The sequence below is a fragment of the Phascolarctos cinereus genome, unplaced genomic scaffold, assembly GCF_003287225.1.
Source record: "Phascolarctos cinereus isolate Bilbo 61053 unplaced genomic scaffold, phaCin_HiC Scaffold_5;HRSCAF=322, whole genome shotgun sequence".
NCBI lineage: Eukaryota > Metazoa > Chordata > Mammalia > Diprotodontia > Phascolarctidae > Phascolarctos > Phascolarctos cinereus.
Window position 1 is genome coordinate 44,824,893 of NW_027555958.1, and position 15,874 is coordinate 44,840,766.

The 15,874-nt window shown below is 42.3% G+C and overlaps 2 protein-coding genes across 2 annotated transcripts; both read right to left on the minus strand.

Moving 5' to 3' along the window:
• Window positions 1–102: 102 nt before the first annotated feature.
• Window positions 103–1,393, minus strand: BOLA1 (bolA family member 1). The gene is made up of 2 exons (XM_021004114.2): window positions 1,288–1,393; window positions 103–640 (listed from the first exon to the last, which is right to left on the minus strand). The coding sequence occupies exon 2, from the start codon at window positions 635–637 to the stop codon at window positions 212–214; it is 426 nt and encodes a 141-aa protein (XP_020859773.1). The 5' UTR covers window positions 638–640; window positions 1,288–1,393; the 3' UTR covers window positions 103–211.
• Window positions 1,394–15,132: 13,739 nt separating this feature from the next.
• Window positions 15,133–15,695, minus strand: LOC110220165 (histone H2B type 1-F/J/L). Its single transcript, XM_021004101.2, has one exon. It carries the CDS (start codon window positions 15,594–15,596, stop codon window positions 15,216–15,218), a length of 381 nt encoding a protein of 126 aa, XP_020859760.2. The 5' UTR covers window positions 15,597–15,695; the 3' UTR covers window positions 15,133–15,215.
• Window positions 15,696–15,874: the final 179 nt, after the last annotated feature.

Below are 15,874 nucleotides of genomic sequence, written 5' to 3' on the forward strand. Positions count from 1 at the left end.
GTGCAACGAGAGCTTCAGTGCCCTCCCCCTGGGCCACAGGGATAAAGTCCCACTTCGTTGTCTTTAGTGTGCCTACACAGTTTCGCAATCACAAAGACACTGTCAGACACAATCACACTTTTATTTTGGGAGGGCAGGCCCCAGTAAAGGTCAGTCACTCTCTCCTCCCACAAATCTAGAATACATGTGTTCTCTTCTCTTCTCCGAGGTTTCAGGAGACACCACGGAAATCTCTCTTACTCCCACCCAGGCAGGCGGGGCTGACATCTAGGTTGGGGTTATCTCTCCACTGGGCAGGGGTCCGAGCTTGGATGGCCAGCGCATGGACGGGCCCTGCAAGTTCTTCGGCCAGGGCGGCATGGACCAATCGGTGGCGCTGCAGAGGGCTTAGCCCTTCGAAGCGGGAGCTCACCACGGCCACACGGAAATGGGTCTCGCTCCCGGGGGGCACAGCGTGGCCACTGCTCTCATTGCGAAGCTCCAGCACCTCCGGGCTCAGAGCCTGCTCCAGCTTCGCTCTTATCGTTGCTTCCACAGGGCCCTCCATTCCGGCCCTCTTTACGCAGCCACTGGACAGATGGAGGCAGCCGGACACGGCCCGAGGGGCCAGAAGTCGGACTCGCAGCCCACTCAGCATCAGCTACAGGAAGGATGGGGGAAGGGGAGAGGTCGGGAGGGAACAAAGGACAAATGAGACTTAGGGACCCTCCCATACAAACCGTGACCTCACCCCTACCCCATATCCCAATGCAAGCACCCAAGCCCCCTCAATCAGGCACCCCACCCAAACTGCACCAAGCTGGGAAGTGGGATTCGGGAGATTCCACTCCAACCTTCTGTGACGTCAAGGAAGGAGGCTACAAAACGCTCGGGGTGGGCAGGGAGGGGGCGCCTGGAACGAGCGCTGGAGGCTGGCGGTGGTGGTGCTAATGGGGAGATATGGGTCGTGGGTGCGGGGAAGGGATGGGAGGGGGTGAGGAGTGGTGTGTGTGCGGGGGAGGGGGGAAGGGGTCGCCTGCGTCAGGCAGGAGGTGCTTGCACTGAAGAGGGGGAGAGCTGTTGCTGCAGATGGAAGGACTGATTGAATGAATGAATGAATCATGCATTAATTAAGCGCTTACTACGTGCACAGCTCTGAGCTAAGCACTGGGCATACAAGCCTATTCTATTTTCTGATATTTTCTACTTTCTAATGGCGGCGGGAGGAACAACACACACGGAAGGGTTGGGGTGCACTTTCTTCAGGGGTGACATCTGAGCCCATGCCCAACCCGGCCCCTTTTCTACCTGTCTCTAGAGGTCGGCTCCTTCCGCCACTCCCGACTTCGTTACGCCCGCTCCGTTCTTCCACGCGCGGAGGACGCACCGGGAATTGGCGTCTCGGCTTCGCGAGACATGCCGGGAAATGGAGTCCTTATCCCCTCATTGGAGGGCGTTGGTACCAAATTCCCGACATGCCGCGTATCCAGCTTCCCGAGCATTATGGGAATTGTAGTTCTTCCTCAGAGTTTCTGTTGAGCCTGCAGTACCCTAGGTAGGTCAACAGAGGCACTATGGGAGAGTTGGGACAGCATGAAAGAGGATAGGTGTATTGGATTGAACTGTCTGCCTGCTAGCTCTCCTTAGCAACAGCCCAATACTCAATTCATTAATCAGAGACAGAAAATGAGCAGTGTTATAAATCCAATATTCATACCAAGAACATCACCTAACACACACACACACACACACACACACACACACACACACTCTGAGTGATGCATATACACACACATGCATATGTACGTATGTATATCTGTATGTGTGTAAATATATGTATATGTATGTATGTGTTTGTGTGTATCAGGGGTTCAAATGAATGAATCAATGATCAAGCAGCTCTCCCAAATTGCACCTGTTAGTGGGAAGACCTAGTGGTGTCCAGTCCCTTTCATCCTGAACCACAGGGGAAATCACTAATTAGGGAACTGAGTCACAGTATAGGAAAGGCAGGAATTACAGAACTAAGGAACTTGGTCTCAAGGTTGCCAACTCCTAGACTACCTTGACTTTTTAAAGGTACCTCTAACCCCATAAAATTCTAGGTCATGATGGGAAATCCTCTCATTATTTTGGGAAAAGACAAGTCAGAATAAAGCACAACATTGCTCACATTCTCCTAAGAAGAAGATTAAATATAATTATCATAAAATTACGTTTGGAAGGGACCTTAGAGATCAAATCCCCACTTTTGACATATCAGAGACCTGAGGCTTTGAAAAGTGAAATGATTTATCTGAGCTTCCATAACTGGTTTAGTTTAGAGCTAGGACTAGAATTAAGGTCTGATTCCCAGGTCAGGGCTCATTTCAATATATCAAGCTATATTACCTCTAAAGTGTCAACTCCTTTTACTTCTCCCTAAAACAAGCACAAGGCAAAATACTTAATAATCTTAGCTCATTTAGGTGGTGCTGTTTATAAATTGTTATCTTTAAGGTAAATAGTACAAGTATTTAGCATATCCATTTTATAGATAGTTGAGGAAAAAGAGGCTCAGAGAGATTAAATGACTTGTCCCTGGTCAGACAGCTAGCTGGTAAGTGTATGAGCTGAGATGGGAATCTAGATGCCTTCTGACATCTAGGTTTCTACTATACCATATGTCAACCCTGAGATGCATTCGCCCCACTCCTTGCATATGTATTGTTTCCCTTATTAGAATGTAAACTTTTTGTATTCTCTTCTTTAATTAATAAAGACAACAAAGTAGTATTTATTAACTAAGAATTAATTTGTAATCAGGAGATCATAACCTCTTTTATGGTTATAGTTTGAATGGAAAGTAATAAGGTTCTGCCACTCTTTTCGGATCTCTGTGGTTTCCATAATGGCTATCAAATCAATGGAAGATCGGGAATCTCAGATTTTACTTTGCAGGATATTCTAACTAGAGACACAAGGATGGGATGGGAGAAGATGGAGAATGGTTTCATATTTGAATCCAGTCAGATTTAGTAAATAATACTACTAACAGTTGAAAACTAACATTTACATGGTGCTTTAAAGTTTATAAAATGCCTCTTTTTTTTTTTTTTAACAACAGGCCTGTGAAATACCCCAAAATGGTAGTGATGGGGTGATGGGATCTGGACCCCTAAAAGGAAAAGACCATGTCTTTGAAAGCAATCCAGTCCCTGAATTTTCCCATACATTTCAGCAGCCCAGACCACTGGCATTTTGCCCGAGTCATCTGGCCCATCCCAGCCCACTTAGCTACTTGACAATGCTTTCACAGTGGCTCTTGACCCAGACTACTTAACTCCTTTCATTGTGGCACCTGGCCCACCCCAGGCTATTTACCACTCCTTAATCCCATCCAGATCTTTTCACTTTTCTTTTTTTATATATAAGTACCAGTCTTACCCCCAGTGAGTTGCAGATTCATCAGGAATCTAGCCCGAACTATTGGCTTGACAATAAACCTTGCCACCTTGACTGAAAGAAGGTTTGAGTGCATGAATTCATTCCAGGTGGATGCTGCCCTGTATCCTTCCATTTCAGGGTTCCCAGCACCCCAAACCACATCAGTAGGATATGTTGGAATAGAGGACTTCCAATATAATAATTGGGATATGTAACAATTCTAACCATGCTGATCACTTCAAAGTCACCTTTGTATGTATTAGCCCCAATTTTTAAAATTAGAGTTGTTCCTATTAATATAGCACTTCAAAGTTTGCAAAGCATTTTATGTACATTATTTCACTTGCTCCTCACAATGACTCTGTGAGGTAGGTGTTATTATTACCGTCATTTTACAGATGAGGATACTGAGGTTCAGAGGGGCTAAGCAATTTGTTGAGGGTCAGCTAGCAAGTGCAGGAAGCAGTATTTGAATGTGAATCATTCAAATGCAGGTTTTCCTAACTATAAACCCAACACCATTCACTATACCAGAATCTGTCTTTTATGACCCAATATTCCAAGTTCTGTATTTACATAGGTGGCATTCAATCTTCGGTTTCCTCAGAATTTCTACCAGGAAACTCAGAATATAGCTTATATCTATGTCTCAACAGTTTCGGGGTCAACAGAATTTTCAGGGTCCTTGCTAGCTACTGACTAAATAAGCCAGCACAGGATACAGATAGACAAATAAAGTACAGTTTACCCACTCAAGAGTGGAACACACACCATCATTAGGTGATGGACATATGTGTACACACATGCACACACATAGACATTATTTTGTTGTTCAGTCATATCTGACTCTTCATGAGCCCATTTGGGTATTTTCTTGGTAAAAATACTGGAATGGTTTGCCATTTTCTTCTCTAGCACATTTTTACAGGTGAGAAAACTGAGGCAAACAGGGTTAAGTGACTTGCCCAGGGTCAGACAGTTAGTAGGTCAGATTTGAATTCAGGTCTTCCTGCTCGCGCTGTCTCTCTCTCTCTCTCTCTCTCTCTCTCTCTCTCTCTCTCTCTCTCTCTCTCTCTCTCTCTCTCACACACACACATACCCCTTTTTTCCTGAGCTATGTGACCTACTTTTAAGAGCTCTTCCTCTTCTTCCTCTTTCCCTCCTCCTTCTCCTCTTCCTTCTTCTTTTCTGTCCATGTGGGGAGTCATACCCTTACATGTGGGTGCTTTGTCCAAAGGACTATAATTTTTGATCATTTGTGCTTCACAAGGTATCTTGGGATTTGGTAGCTAGATTCCTCCCACTCCATTTATTTAGCATTATTTTTTCAAAAAGCTGGGACAATTGACTCTTTGTTTCATGGAGTTTTCATTTATGATTTCTTGAACTATGGCTCTGAAAAAATAGGCTTTGAAAAAGCTCATTGTGATTGAAATGGAGCTACTTTACTATGCCTGTAAACAGCAATCACTCTAGCTTTCACTGATTAGCCAATAATAGGTCCCAGCCTAAGGCCCTTTTGCTCTTTGTTGGGTTTTTGTGGCTCAGAGTGAGTGTAAATAAGCAATGTTTTTTGTTCTGGAGAAAAACTCTTAGAGTCTTCCCCTTTCAGATTGATTCTTTGTGATGGCAAACTAGGCCATCTTTTGTCTCAATTCTTACCCAGCCCTTAATTATGGGTCAGACAAACTGAGACCTGGGAAAGACAGCTTAAAAAGGCCTAGGTCTCCCACTGCATCCTGGGCTGTAGCGGCTGTCTTGACTTATGTCTTGCCACTGGACTGGGATAGTGCTGGAAGAGAGAGTGATGCTGACTTTTTGCAGCTCTGACTCACTTAAATCCAGTCCACTTGGAAGTCAAGATATCACCTTCCTGACGTCATTGGTCCTCTTGGAGAATGAAGGATGACCTAGTGACAGTAGCAGAAGAGAAGCTATGTTTATTGTGGGATAAGATCCAGTAGGGCACCTTGGCAGAAAGAAAAGGTGCTTTTAGGATGCTTAAATTGTTACCAAGCAAAGAAAGAATGTGTCAGATAGCATAGCCATTTACTCTAGACTAAAGACAGTATCTTCTTTATCAGTCAGTTAGTTAATTAGTATTTGTTAAGCTACTGTTGCTCAGTCGTGTCCCTGACCCCTTCTTTGCAAAGATACTAGAATTCCTAGCTTATTTTACAGATGAGGAAACTGAGGAAAACAGGGTTTAAGTAAGATGCCCAGGTAAGCCCAGTAAGTGTCTGAGTCCAGATTTGAACTCAGAAAGATCAGTCCTCCTGACTCTAGGTCTGGCACTCTGTACACAAAGCCACCAACTGTTTATTGTTAAGCTACTATTGCTTCTTTGTTAGATAGGATAAAGAGAAGGGAGGGAGTTCTTGGAACTATGTATTCAAAGTCTTCTAGAATTTTCCTTTGTAACACTATGAGTAGGAAGGGAAAAGAAAACATTTAACTTTAAGCTGTCGCTGAGATACATCCTGAGACATAGCAACTCTCCCCCTGCCCCCAAAAAAGGGCAAATATAGAGCAAAATATAGTCAGCTGTGTTCTCTCTAAAATCCACTTTCAACAACAGATATGTGGGAGGTATCCCTAGTTCCCTTTGTGGAAGCATATAAACACTTTTTAGTTCAACTGAAAATATTAAGAAATAATATTTTCTCTAAGCCTAAAAGCTTTTTTAGAATTTCCCCTAGAAAAGCGGGCATAACAAAAGCTAAGGCTCTTGAAAAGATGAGGGGTGGAGATCAGGTTTATTTTTTTGTCTTGTTTAGATCCTTGCCTTCTCCATCCCAAGAAGCAGTAGGCAAGTGAAAGAAAGAAGCAACCTCTTCTGTTATTCAGAAAGGATTGTGATGTTGATCGTGGGAGGAGAGCATCTCTGTCCTTGTGGGGAGAGAGAGAGAGGAAGGAATTGTGTAGTGGCTATTGTTCTGGAATCTTAATCATGAATTGCTTTTATAATTATTATCATTTTTTCCTTGTTCAAGATTCCTACCTCAAATTTTCTTGAGGTAGAGAGATAGAGAAATGTCTGAGGGCGTGAAGACACTATATTAGTTTGAGCTAGAAATGTTTGGATTTAGGATAATGTTAAATTAAAAAAATTTTGTTTCTGGCAGATGTTCCTAAAATGCAGGTTACAGTATTTACTTTTTTCCTTCAATACTCTTCAGGTAATAATGAATATTAGGTGCAAGATAGCCTTTTTTTTTTAATCCCATAAGACAGAACTAGGAGAAAAATAGAATCCAAAGTATTCTATAAATAATTGATACAATTTTCCTTCTTTGGGGATCCAGGGCTCTCTAAACTTTCTTGATCATATACCCCATGTATTTTTGATCATGTACCTAATATATGTATATTTATTTATAATTTATCTACATATACTACTGTACCAATAATTATGTACTTTATAAAACTTACACAAAAATAGAAATTAAAAAAGGATGAGATGAAGGCGAAATATTTGATCCTAGAATCTTTAGGGTTTATTATAGAGTTTACTGAATAGGGTAGTGACATGGTTAAGACCATCACATTAAGAAAATAATTTTGGGAGTTGTGTGGAGGATGAATTGGAGAGGTAAGTGACTTGAGGCAGAGAGAATAATGAGGGGACCACTGCAATAGTCCAGCAAAAGCTGATTCAGGGCTAAACTGGGATGGTAGCTGTTTGAGTAGTGAGAAAAGGATGGATCCTTTGATTCTCAATTATACCACCCAGAATGAAAATTAGAGAGGTAGGTCTCTTACTTACTGCCTTGAAATTTGGAGCCTTATACTTCAAGTAGGTACCTGGGGTTTTCCCAGTGTGGGTGCTCTGGTAGTGGTTAGGTTACAACTGTCCTGGTGACCCAGCTTAGAAAGGGGAAAGTTAGAAATCTGCACAGATGGAGGAGGGAGCAGAGTTGGGGGAGTGTCAGGGGATACACATTGGTAAGGTTGTGCTGGAGGCGAACCCCATGAATGGCTATTGCTGGAAGAATGGGATGCAACTTCATTCTCTGATTGGCTGACCACACATCCCTTGGGGATCAGGCCTCAGCTCTTCTTCAGGCCAGAACCTGCACTTGAGAGACCACTGATCTAGTCCTGGAGAATATGAGCTGAAAAGGACGTATTACTGACCGATATGACAGTGGGAATATGAATGGTAGCCTGCTCTCTCTTAGCTAACTATGGGCCTTGTTTCCAAAACAATTACATGCACCCTCTACCTATTACCACCCAAAACTCATCTACTCTTCCCTCTCTCACATTGCATGCTCCCAATCTCCCCCCTCCATTGCAAGAATGCCAGCTGCTCAGGGCAGTTATAACCTAATCCTGGAGCATCCTCAGCTCAGCAGATGACATTGGAAAATTCCTCTCTCCACTCCTTTTTCATTTTAGGTGGAACAGAATGAGTCACACCAGATAAACAGGCATGGATAGGCTGTGTGTGAACTGCATTGCAAATCTCATTACTGAATCTCTCTTCCACCTAACTCCCAACATCCCCCTCCTGGAAACTTCCTTTTTACCATTGAGGACATTACTGTCCTTCCAGTTACTTGGTTTTATAAAGTTTGTCACTGATTCTTTGTTTTCACCCACCCCACTCCAAATCTTGTCCTTTTTATCCCTACATCTCTCCCACCTATCCCCATTTCTCAACTCACCTTTTGTCTGGGCTATTGTAATATCTAACTGGTCTGGAGCTTCAAATTTGCCCACCCAAATTGTCCCTCTGCTCAGCTGCCAAAGTGATTTTCTTAATTCACGAGTATAATGATGTTACCTCCTTCCCCTTGAATAAACTTCAGTAATTTCCTAATTACATTTAGAATAAAAAAAAAACTCCTGTGTTTGGCATTTAAAGTCCTTCAAAGCCCAGTCCCAGCCTATCTTTCCAATTTTATTACATATAATTACTCCTCTTCATGTATTCTATGATCTCTAGCTCATCAGTTCTCAAAGTGTGATTCTTGGGAGCATCTCTGAGATGCTTTTAGGGGGTCTGAAGGATTAAAACTTTTAAAAAATAATACTAGGATGTTTTAATTAATAATATGGTAAATGTTGATAGATATACCCTATATTAACAAAAGCTCTTTGAAGGATCCACAAAACTTTTTGAGAGAAATGATTATTAAATAAGCAATTATTGGGGAGATCCAGGTTTCCCCTTCCTAGTTCCCCATTCTCTACTAGGTCAAACCAGAATTTGAAGGGCATTGCTGTTGATGAGATTAGATTAACTTTTTCCTCAATCTTTTTTTTTTTTAGTTTGTTTTTTTGTTAGGCAATGGGGTTAAGTGACTTGCCCTGGATCACACAGCTAGTAAGTGTCAAGTGTCTGAGGGCAGATTTGAACTCAGGTCCTCCTGACTCCAGGGTGGGTGCTCTATCTACTGAGCGGCCTTGCTGCCCCCTTTTCTCCTCAATCTTGTTCAGATGCCATAAAATTGGGGAAATCCATTGTGTTCTATTCAGGCTTGAGTTGGGGATAGATCCTTTGTCTAGATTGCCTGAGGCTGGAGGTGGTCTGGGAGCAAGAGTGATCAGAGTCCCATCCTCTCATTAGAATGGATCCAGCTCTCATTATAATATTCATTCTTCTTATTAATTGTTAACTAATCAGAGTTGATTTTCACCCTTAGAATCACCCACTCTTCCAAGGGCATATAAGCCAGGTTCCATGAGGGGTCTTTGGCATTTGAAAGTGCCATTGACCCATTATTAATTATCTGCTAGCAATAATTAATAAAATGATTAATTACTCAGAAACTATCTCTCCTGAACTTTGTGTATGTTGAACTTTTTGATGTTCCTTGCAGTCCTATTAAAAACACAACAAAAACATCCAAATATGGATGGGAAAGTAAGTTATAATGCTGTCCATTTAGGAAAACCAGGTAAAAAAAAGATAAATGGGTTCATAGCAATTTATAACAGCTAGGTGATACAATGAATAGAGCTCTGGTCAGTCAATAATGATTTAATAAGCACCTCCTATGTGCCAGGCACTGAACTTGAGAAGCTCACAGTCCAGTGTCAGAGACAACAAACAATTATGTACAAACAAATTATATGCAAGATAAATAGGAAATAACTACCAGAGGGAAGGCTCTCTGTTAACAAAATGTTGGGAAAGGCTTTCTATAGATGAGATTTTAATTGGGGCTCAAAGGAAGCCAGGGTTTGTAGGCTATGAGCCAGGAGTCAAGAAGGCCCAAATTCAAATCTAGCCTCATTTATTATCTGTGTGATTTTTGGGCAAGTCACTTAACTTCTGTCTGATTCAGTTTCCTCAAGTGTAAAATGGAAATAGCAATAGCACCTACCTCCTAGGGTTGTCCTAGGATAAAATGAGATCATATTTGTAAATTTCCTGCTGCGTAGTAGACCCTATATGAATACTCTCAATCATCGTCATTACCACAGCCATTTTCTGCTGAGGCTCTGAATTCAGACAATTCCCTTTTGCCTTGTATATATGGTCAATAATTACACAGAGAAACAGGACTTGCTGAAAAGCTGTTTTATGTTCATTGACTTTTAGGACCTATTAGTTGACTCATATTGGGTATCCTCCAATAAAAAAAAGTATTTTTAAAGCAATATTTACCTGCTTAGTTAGCTATCTTGATCAAATTAACTGAGTAATGAATTAGTAACAACTATGACTTACAAATCTACCTCATCCCTTAGCAACATAAACAGGTATTTTTCTTTCATCAGGTAAAAGAACTGGAAGTAAAGGTGCCTCAGAGGCCATCTAGTTGTCTAACTCACCGAGGAAATGAGGCCCAGGGAGGCTAGGGGACTTGCCCAAGGTCACACAGTTAGTGTCTGGAGGTATGATTTGAACCTAGGTCCTCTGACTTAGACTTTAGTTAATTAGACTCTGGCTTAGTGCTCCGTGTCAGGTATATTCAATGACTATTCTCAAGAATAAAAAGTTTCCTTCTGCCTTTAACAAAATAAGAACTCCAAACATAGTTTATTCACCTTTATTTCTTCTCTTTCTATTTTTAAGCATTCTATTTTAAATAAGTTAAAATATTCTATATTAACAATCTTTTAAATTATGTACATATTAGTACAATAGCACACATATATAATTTATGACTAAGCACACAGATATGAGAAAGGTGTGCAGCCTCAACATTTATATATATATATATGTATTTTTTTTTTTCCTGTGGGAGTGCCTAATTAAAATATATTTGGAAACCACTGCTCTAGACTGATAGCACCACCCTGTGGTTTAGATTCATCTCAGAGCAGAGGAAAAAACCTTGGGAGAGTTAAAGACAGTCTCTCCCAACATTTCATTTGGTCCCATATTCACCTTAGGGACCTGAAAAGGCCTCTAATCTTATGGTATCACAATGGGGCCTTGGACTCCCTCTGGAGGGAAATGAGTTTAGGGCTGTTGGAAGGGACACACACTGAGGTGGGGGGGCCCCCCCCCAGCCTTGGACCAGCATTATCTACAATCCAGAGTGACAGTAGGCCTCTTGCTCTCAATACCATGGAACTGGAACCTTAGATGGCTTTTCTAATTTCAGGACTATCTGCACAATCCTCTCCCCAAGAAGCAATACGATCCAGAGGAAAGATTGGGAGTCAGATAATCAGAATTCAAATCTCACCTCTGAAGTGACTGTGGGCAAATCACTTAAAATCTCTGGGCCTTGGTTCTCTCATCTGTAAAATAAGAGGTATTGGACTAGATGGCTTCCAATTTTAGATGTATGATAATGATAATCCTAAACTTAAGAACTCTTCCCTGATCCTTGAGCTTTCTAGGAATCTTACATTCCCTGGGGGAATTCCTTCCTTATTGAAAAGGCTGAATTCTCAGACTCTGAGCATGTGCTACTCTCTTGTCTTTCCATGGCTGAGTCCAGGAATTCTCATTATTTCACCACTGCAGCTGCTACCATTTCTTAGGCCCTCTCTATCCTGTCTCTCCTGAGGAACTGGCATCTTAGTGGGTGGGTTAGTCAGTGTAGGGTGGGAAAGGCAAGGGGGAGTGTTTACATCAATGCCAAAGCATCCCCTCTGAAAGACCAGCAACTGGCTTATCTAACATCTTCAGAAAAGAGACAGCAACAGGTAGGCCAAGCATAAAGCCTGGCCTCCACTCCATAAAAACCCAAGCCAATTAATTAATTCCCAGTAGATGAAATTAAAAGAGGTGTACTTAATCCTTTCTAGAAGGTGACAATGGGCATGTTCACAATCCCCCATCAGGATATATTCTTTCTACTATCCTCAAGTTGATTATTGAATTTCTATGATCAATTCTGGCATAAAGAATTCTCCATTTTTATCTACTTCCCTATCTAAATTTTGGACTAGATTGGACTTTATTTCATTGAATCCCTTCATTTTGCAGATAAGGAAGTAGAAATCAAGAAAGGTAGTAAATAATAGAACCAGTATTCAAATTCAGCATTGATAATTTCAAATTCATTGATCTATCTTCTATACCATGGTGGGTCCTTGAGGGTTCTTTCTGCTTTTCTTTTTTCTGACACTTCAAAATAAAGAAAAATGAAAGAAGAAAACCTCAGGGTCCCTGCCATGTGGGTTTTGACTTAATCTTTCCACCCTGTGCTAATTACCATGATGGTAATTTTGTGTGCAGAGGAGTATACCGTAATGTGTCTCCAGCCCCCTTGATGTGATGGAATTGAGTTGCTCAGGAATTATATTGTGTCAGGCCAGGTGGCCTTACTTTGGGGACCCTACACCCAACTTATAACCCTTTGCTGCTTCATCTAAGCCCTGGTGTTGGGAGGAAGGAGACCCCTAGTGACAAGGCTGGTTTGCAGGCTTAGGCCCCTGTACTTTTCTTACAGACTCTTTCAAGGACACTGCCCTACTTGCTACATAGACATTCCCACTTGGCAGAACCCACTTCCTGTTGGCATTAGGTTGATTGTCTGCATTCCTCCTTCCTGCCCTCAGAGTGGTTTCTGCTTTTACCTGGGGACTCTATTTGGCTATAGCCTGTTCAGAGAAAAATCAACCACATGTTTGATTCACCTGACCACTTTGATTTTTGTGGCACAGCCCATAGTAGGACACCCTGGCATCAGAAAAGGAAAAGACAGAAAAAATTAATATTTTTAAAATTAACGGATTCACCTCTGATCACCAGTCTTTGAGCTTCCATATTGGCCCACCATAGAAAAGTGCAGGGGTTAAGGGAGCATCCTTCGGGAGACTTTTTTTTTTGAGTCTGCAAAATAAAGCTGAAAAGGATGTTCTATATTTTAGGATGAGGCGAAAGGTTTGATTACAACAAGTCCTTTGCAAAATTGGAATTTGAAAAACAAATATTCTCCTTTTTATCCACTGCCCCCATCTAAGTTTTGGATTAGATGGGACTTTTAAATAATCTCATCTAATCCTTTCATTTTACAGGCAAGGAAGTGGAGATCCAGGAAAGTAATAAACAAGAATAGAACCGGTATTCAAAACCAGCTTTAATAATTTCAAATTTAGTTGTTAATTTTTAGCTAATTAAAAAAGCTTCATTGTTTTAATCTCTTTGATGATTAAAAAGAATGATGTTCATGATTGGGTTTTCAGTAATGTTTACTTTAAATGTGTTGAGTATGCCTAAGGTAATGATACAAATCCTGGTGTACTGGGGCATTGAAACTTACAAAAAAAAAAAAAAGGACATTTCAAGGACAAGTGAGTAGTATAATTTGTAGATACTTTCAAGAACATAAGTCATTTGCTCATGAAAGGAATGAGCTGAGCTTCCTCTGGCTAGCTCAGTAAAAGGGAGGCTTAATTTCTTTTGGTTGCAGTCTTGCCCTTCTTTCTCATCCTCCAGAGATAGTAAAGGGAAATGGATGTAGATTATACTGATGGTGAGAATGAAAATGCTCTGGCTGGCTGTCATTTTTTTTTTCCTCCAGAGGCCTTGGATAGAAAGTGTTAGGGGTTCTGCTGCCACCGTGCAAGGACCGTGGCCATACTAGTGGAACTAGGAAGAAGGGAGTATTTCTGAGATCAAAGGAAAGTTAAAGGATGTTTCTAAGCTCATTTTACAGAGCAGTAGATAGGTTCAGAGAAATAAACTGATTAGGTCGAGGTAATTCAGCTAGTTAGCAGCAAAACATTTGGTCTTTTGAATAATCCCCAGGCCAGCGCATTTTCTACTAAACTAAGCTATCTTCCATCTTGTGGGACTTATGAAATAGAGAAGGAAAGAGAGAGAGGAAATCTGGGACTGACAGGAAGGAAAAAGGATATTTTTGGGGGGTTTGTTTAAACTTTTAAAGTATGACATTTCTAGTCACACACACTGCTGGCTGAGTCTCTCTGCATCTCACTGAGGGAAGGTTCTTGGGACTCGGGGGCTTCATTGTCTCTATTTCTTCCCTATTTCCAGAGTTCTCCAGACCAGAGTACCCTCAGACGCCTAGCCAGTTCCACATGGACTCAGGGAGCCCCAACTTTTCCCCCAGCAGCAAGGAGCTCAGCTGGAGGGGCACATCTACACAGTCATTGGTCCCCAAGCGTGTCTAGTGCTGGGGGAAGGAGTAGCGCGTCCCATCCAGTTCCACTTGGAGAGTTCTAAGCAATTCTGAGCTCAGCTTCCCCGAACGTCAAAGCCTGGGAGAGAACTTTCCCTTCTCTACCTCACAAAACGAAACTGCAGCGGAATGAAACATTGAAACGAAACTTTGAGGAAAATGAAGAAAAGCGTCTTCTGACAACCCTGATATTTCTCTTAGGGGTTACAAGCGGGGATTGAATGATCTCTATGATTTCACTACAGGGTCCGAGGGGCTCTATATCTCTATGAAACATGGCGGAGAAAGGCTGTTAGAAGCTAATTCTTTTCTACTTGGGCGGAGGGGGGGAGGAGAAAGCAGATTAGACACAATGAGGCAATGATATTGTTTTCGGAAAGGGAAAGCATTCAAGAGGAGAAGTCTTTCCCGCCAGTTCCCAGAATACGTTGGGTATTTCAGGGATAGGATAGGGAAATGGTCCTGTGATTTCACTGGCGTGGGGAAGTCCCTCTACCAATTAGGAAGGCACCTACCAATTCAGGTCGGCACCTTCGCAGCTACTAGTCCTAGAGAATTGCCTAGAGCAGTAAGGATAAATGACATGGCCAGGAACAGCTAGCTAGGTAATTGGTAAGAGGCAGGTCTTAAATAAAACCAGCTCGTCCAGGCTTGCAAGGAAGCTCGGAATCCCTTTTGCCACGCAGTCTCGCGATGATAGTTGGGCAGGCAGGGACAGAATACAGACCTTCATTAAAAATAAGTGGATTAAGGAAGCGGGAGACAAGGTGGCGTAGAGCCTCAATCGGAGTTAAAAAGACCCGATTTTTAAATTATTTCATTCCCTTGGGCAAGTCACTTAATCACAGTACCGAGGGCAATTGAGAACGGTAATTGTAGATGTACTTACTTGCCTGTGTTGTCAGAATTTCAGGATCCAGAAATTAACTAAGCTAGCAACATTACAAGTCTATTCCCTATCCCAACCTATAATGGGGGCGGAATAGAAAAATGCCAATATTTACCAACTTCATATTGTTTGTTACAGAAAGTGTCGACCTGCACAGATAGGACGAGCCTTTCATACTGTTTTCTAGAATAGGCTTCAAAGCCCCACTTCTTAACATTGAACAGAGAAGGTTTTAAAGGGGAATGCAGAAAAAACATGTGTTTGTTTTAAACTCAAGTGAATAGCATCTTTTTATGATCAAGTGGGTGGCTCTGAAAAGAGCCTTTGTTTCATGGGAAGTCGATGACTCCTGGAGCAGCCGCTTACTTGGAGCTGGTGTACTTGGTGACGGCCTTGGTGCCCTCGGACACGGCGTGCTTGGCCAGCTCCCCGGGCAGCAGCAGACGCACGGCCGTCTGGATCTCCCGAGAAGTGATGGTCGAGCGCTTGTTGTAGTGCGCCAGGCGGGAAGCCTCGCTGGCTATGCGCTCGAAGATGTCGTTGACGAAGGAGTTCATGATGCCCATGGCCTTGGAGGAGATGCCCGTGTCGGGGTGGACCTGCTTCAGCACCTTGTAGACGTAGACAGAGTAGCTCTCCTTGCGGCTGCGCTTGCGCTTCTTGCCGTCTTTCTTCTGGGCCTTGGTCACGGCTTTCTTGGAGCCCTTCTTAGGAGCAGGAGCCGATTTTCCTGGTTCAGGCATGGTTATCGAAAGCACAAAGCCACTGAAGTCGCGACTGAAGTACAAAGACACAGAATGGCGACAGGCCCTTTACTTATAGATCCGGCATGCAAATAAAGGCTTTGGGATACCCACTAATGATTGGTAGATGAGTTTTCGTCATTTCCTGGTAGCCTACGATGCAAATGATGAGATGAAAATTCTCTTTTCCTATTGGTTGTTCTAATCAAACGGCCTTCCTAGCCAATAAAACGACTCCCTTTCTGCCTGCCGGTAGGTCTTATAAATTACTTCAAATT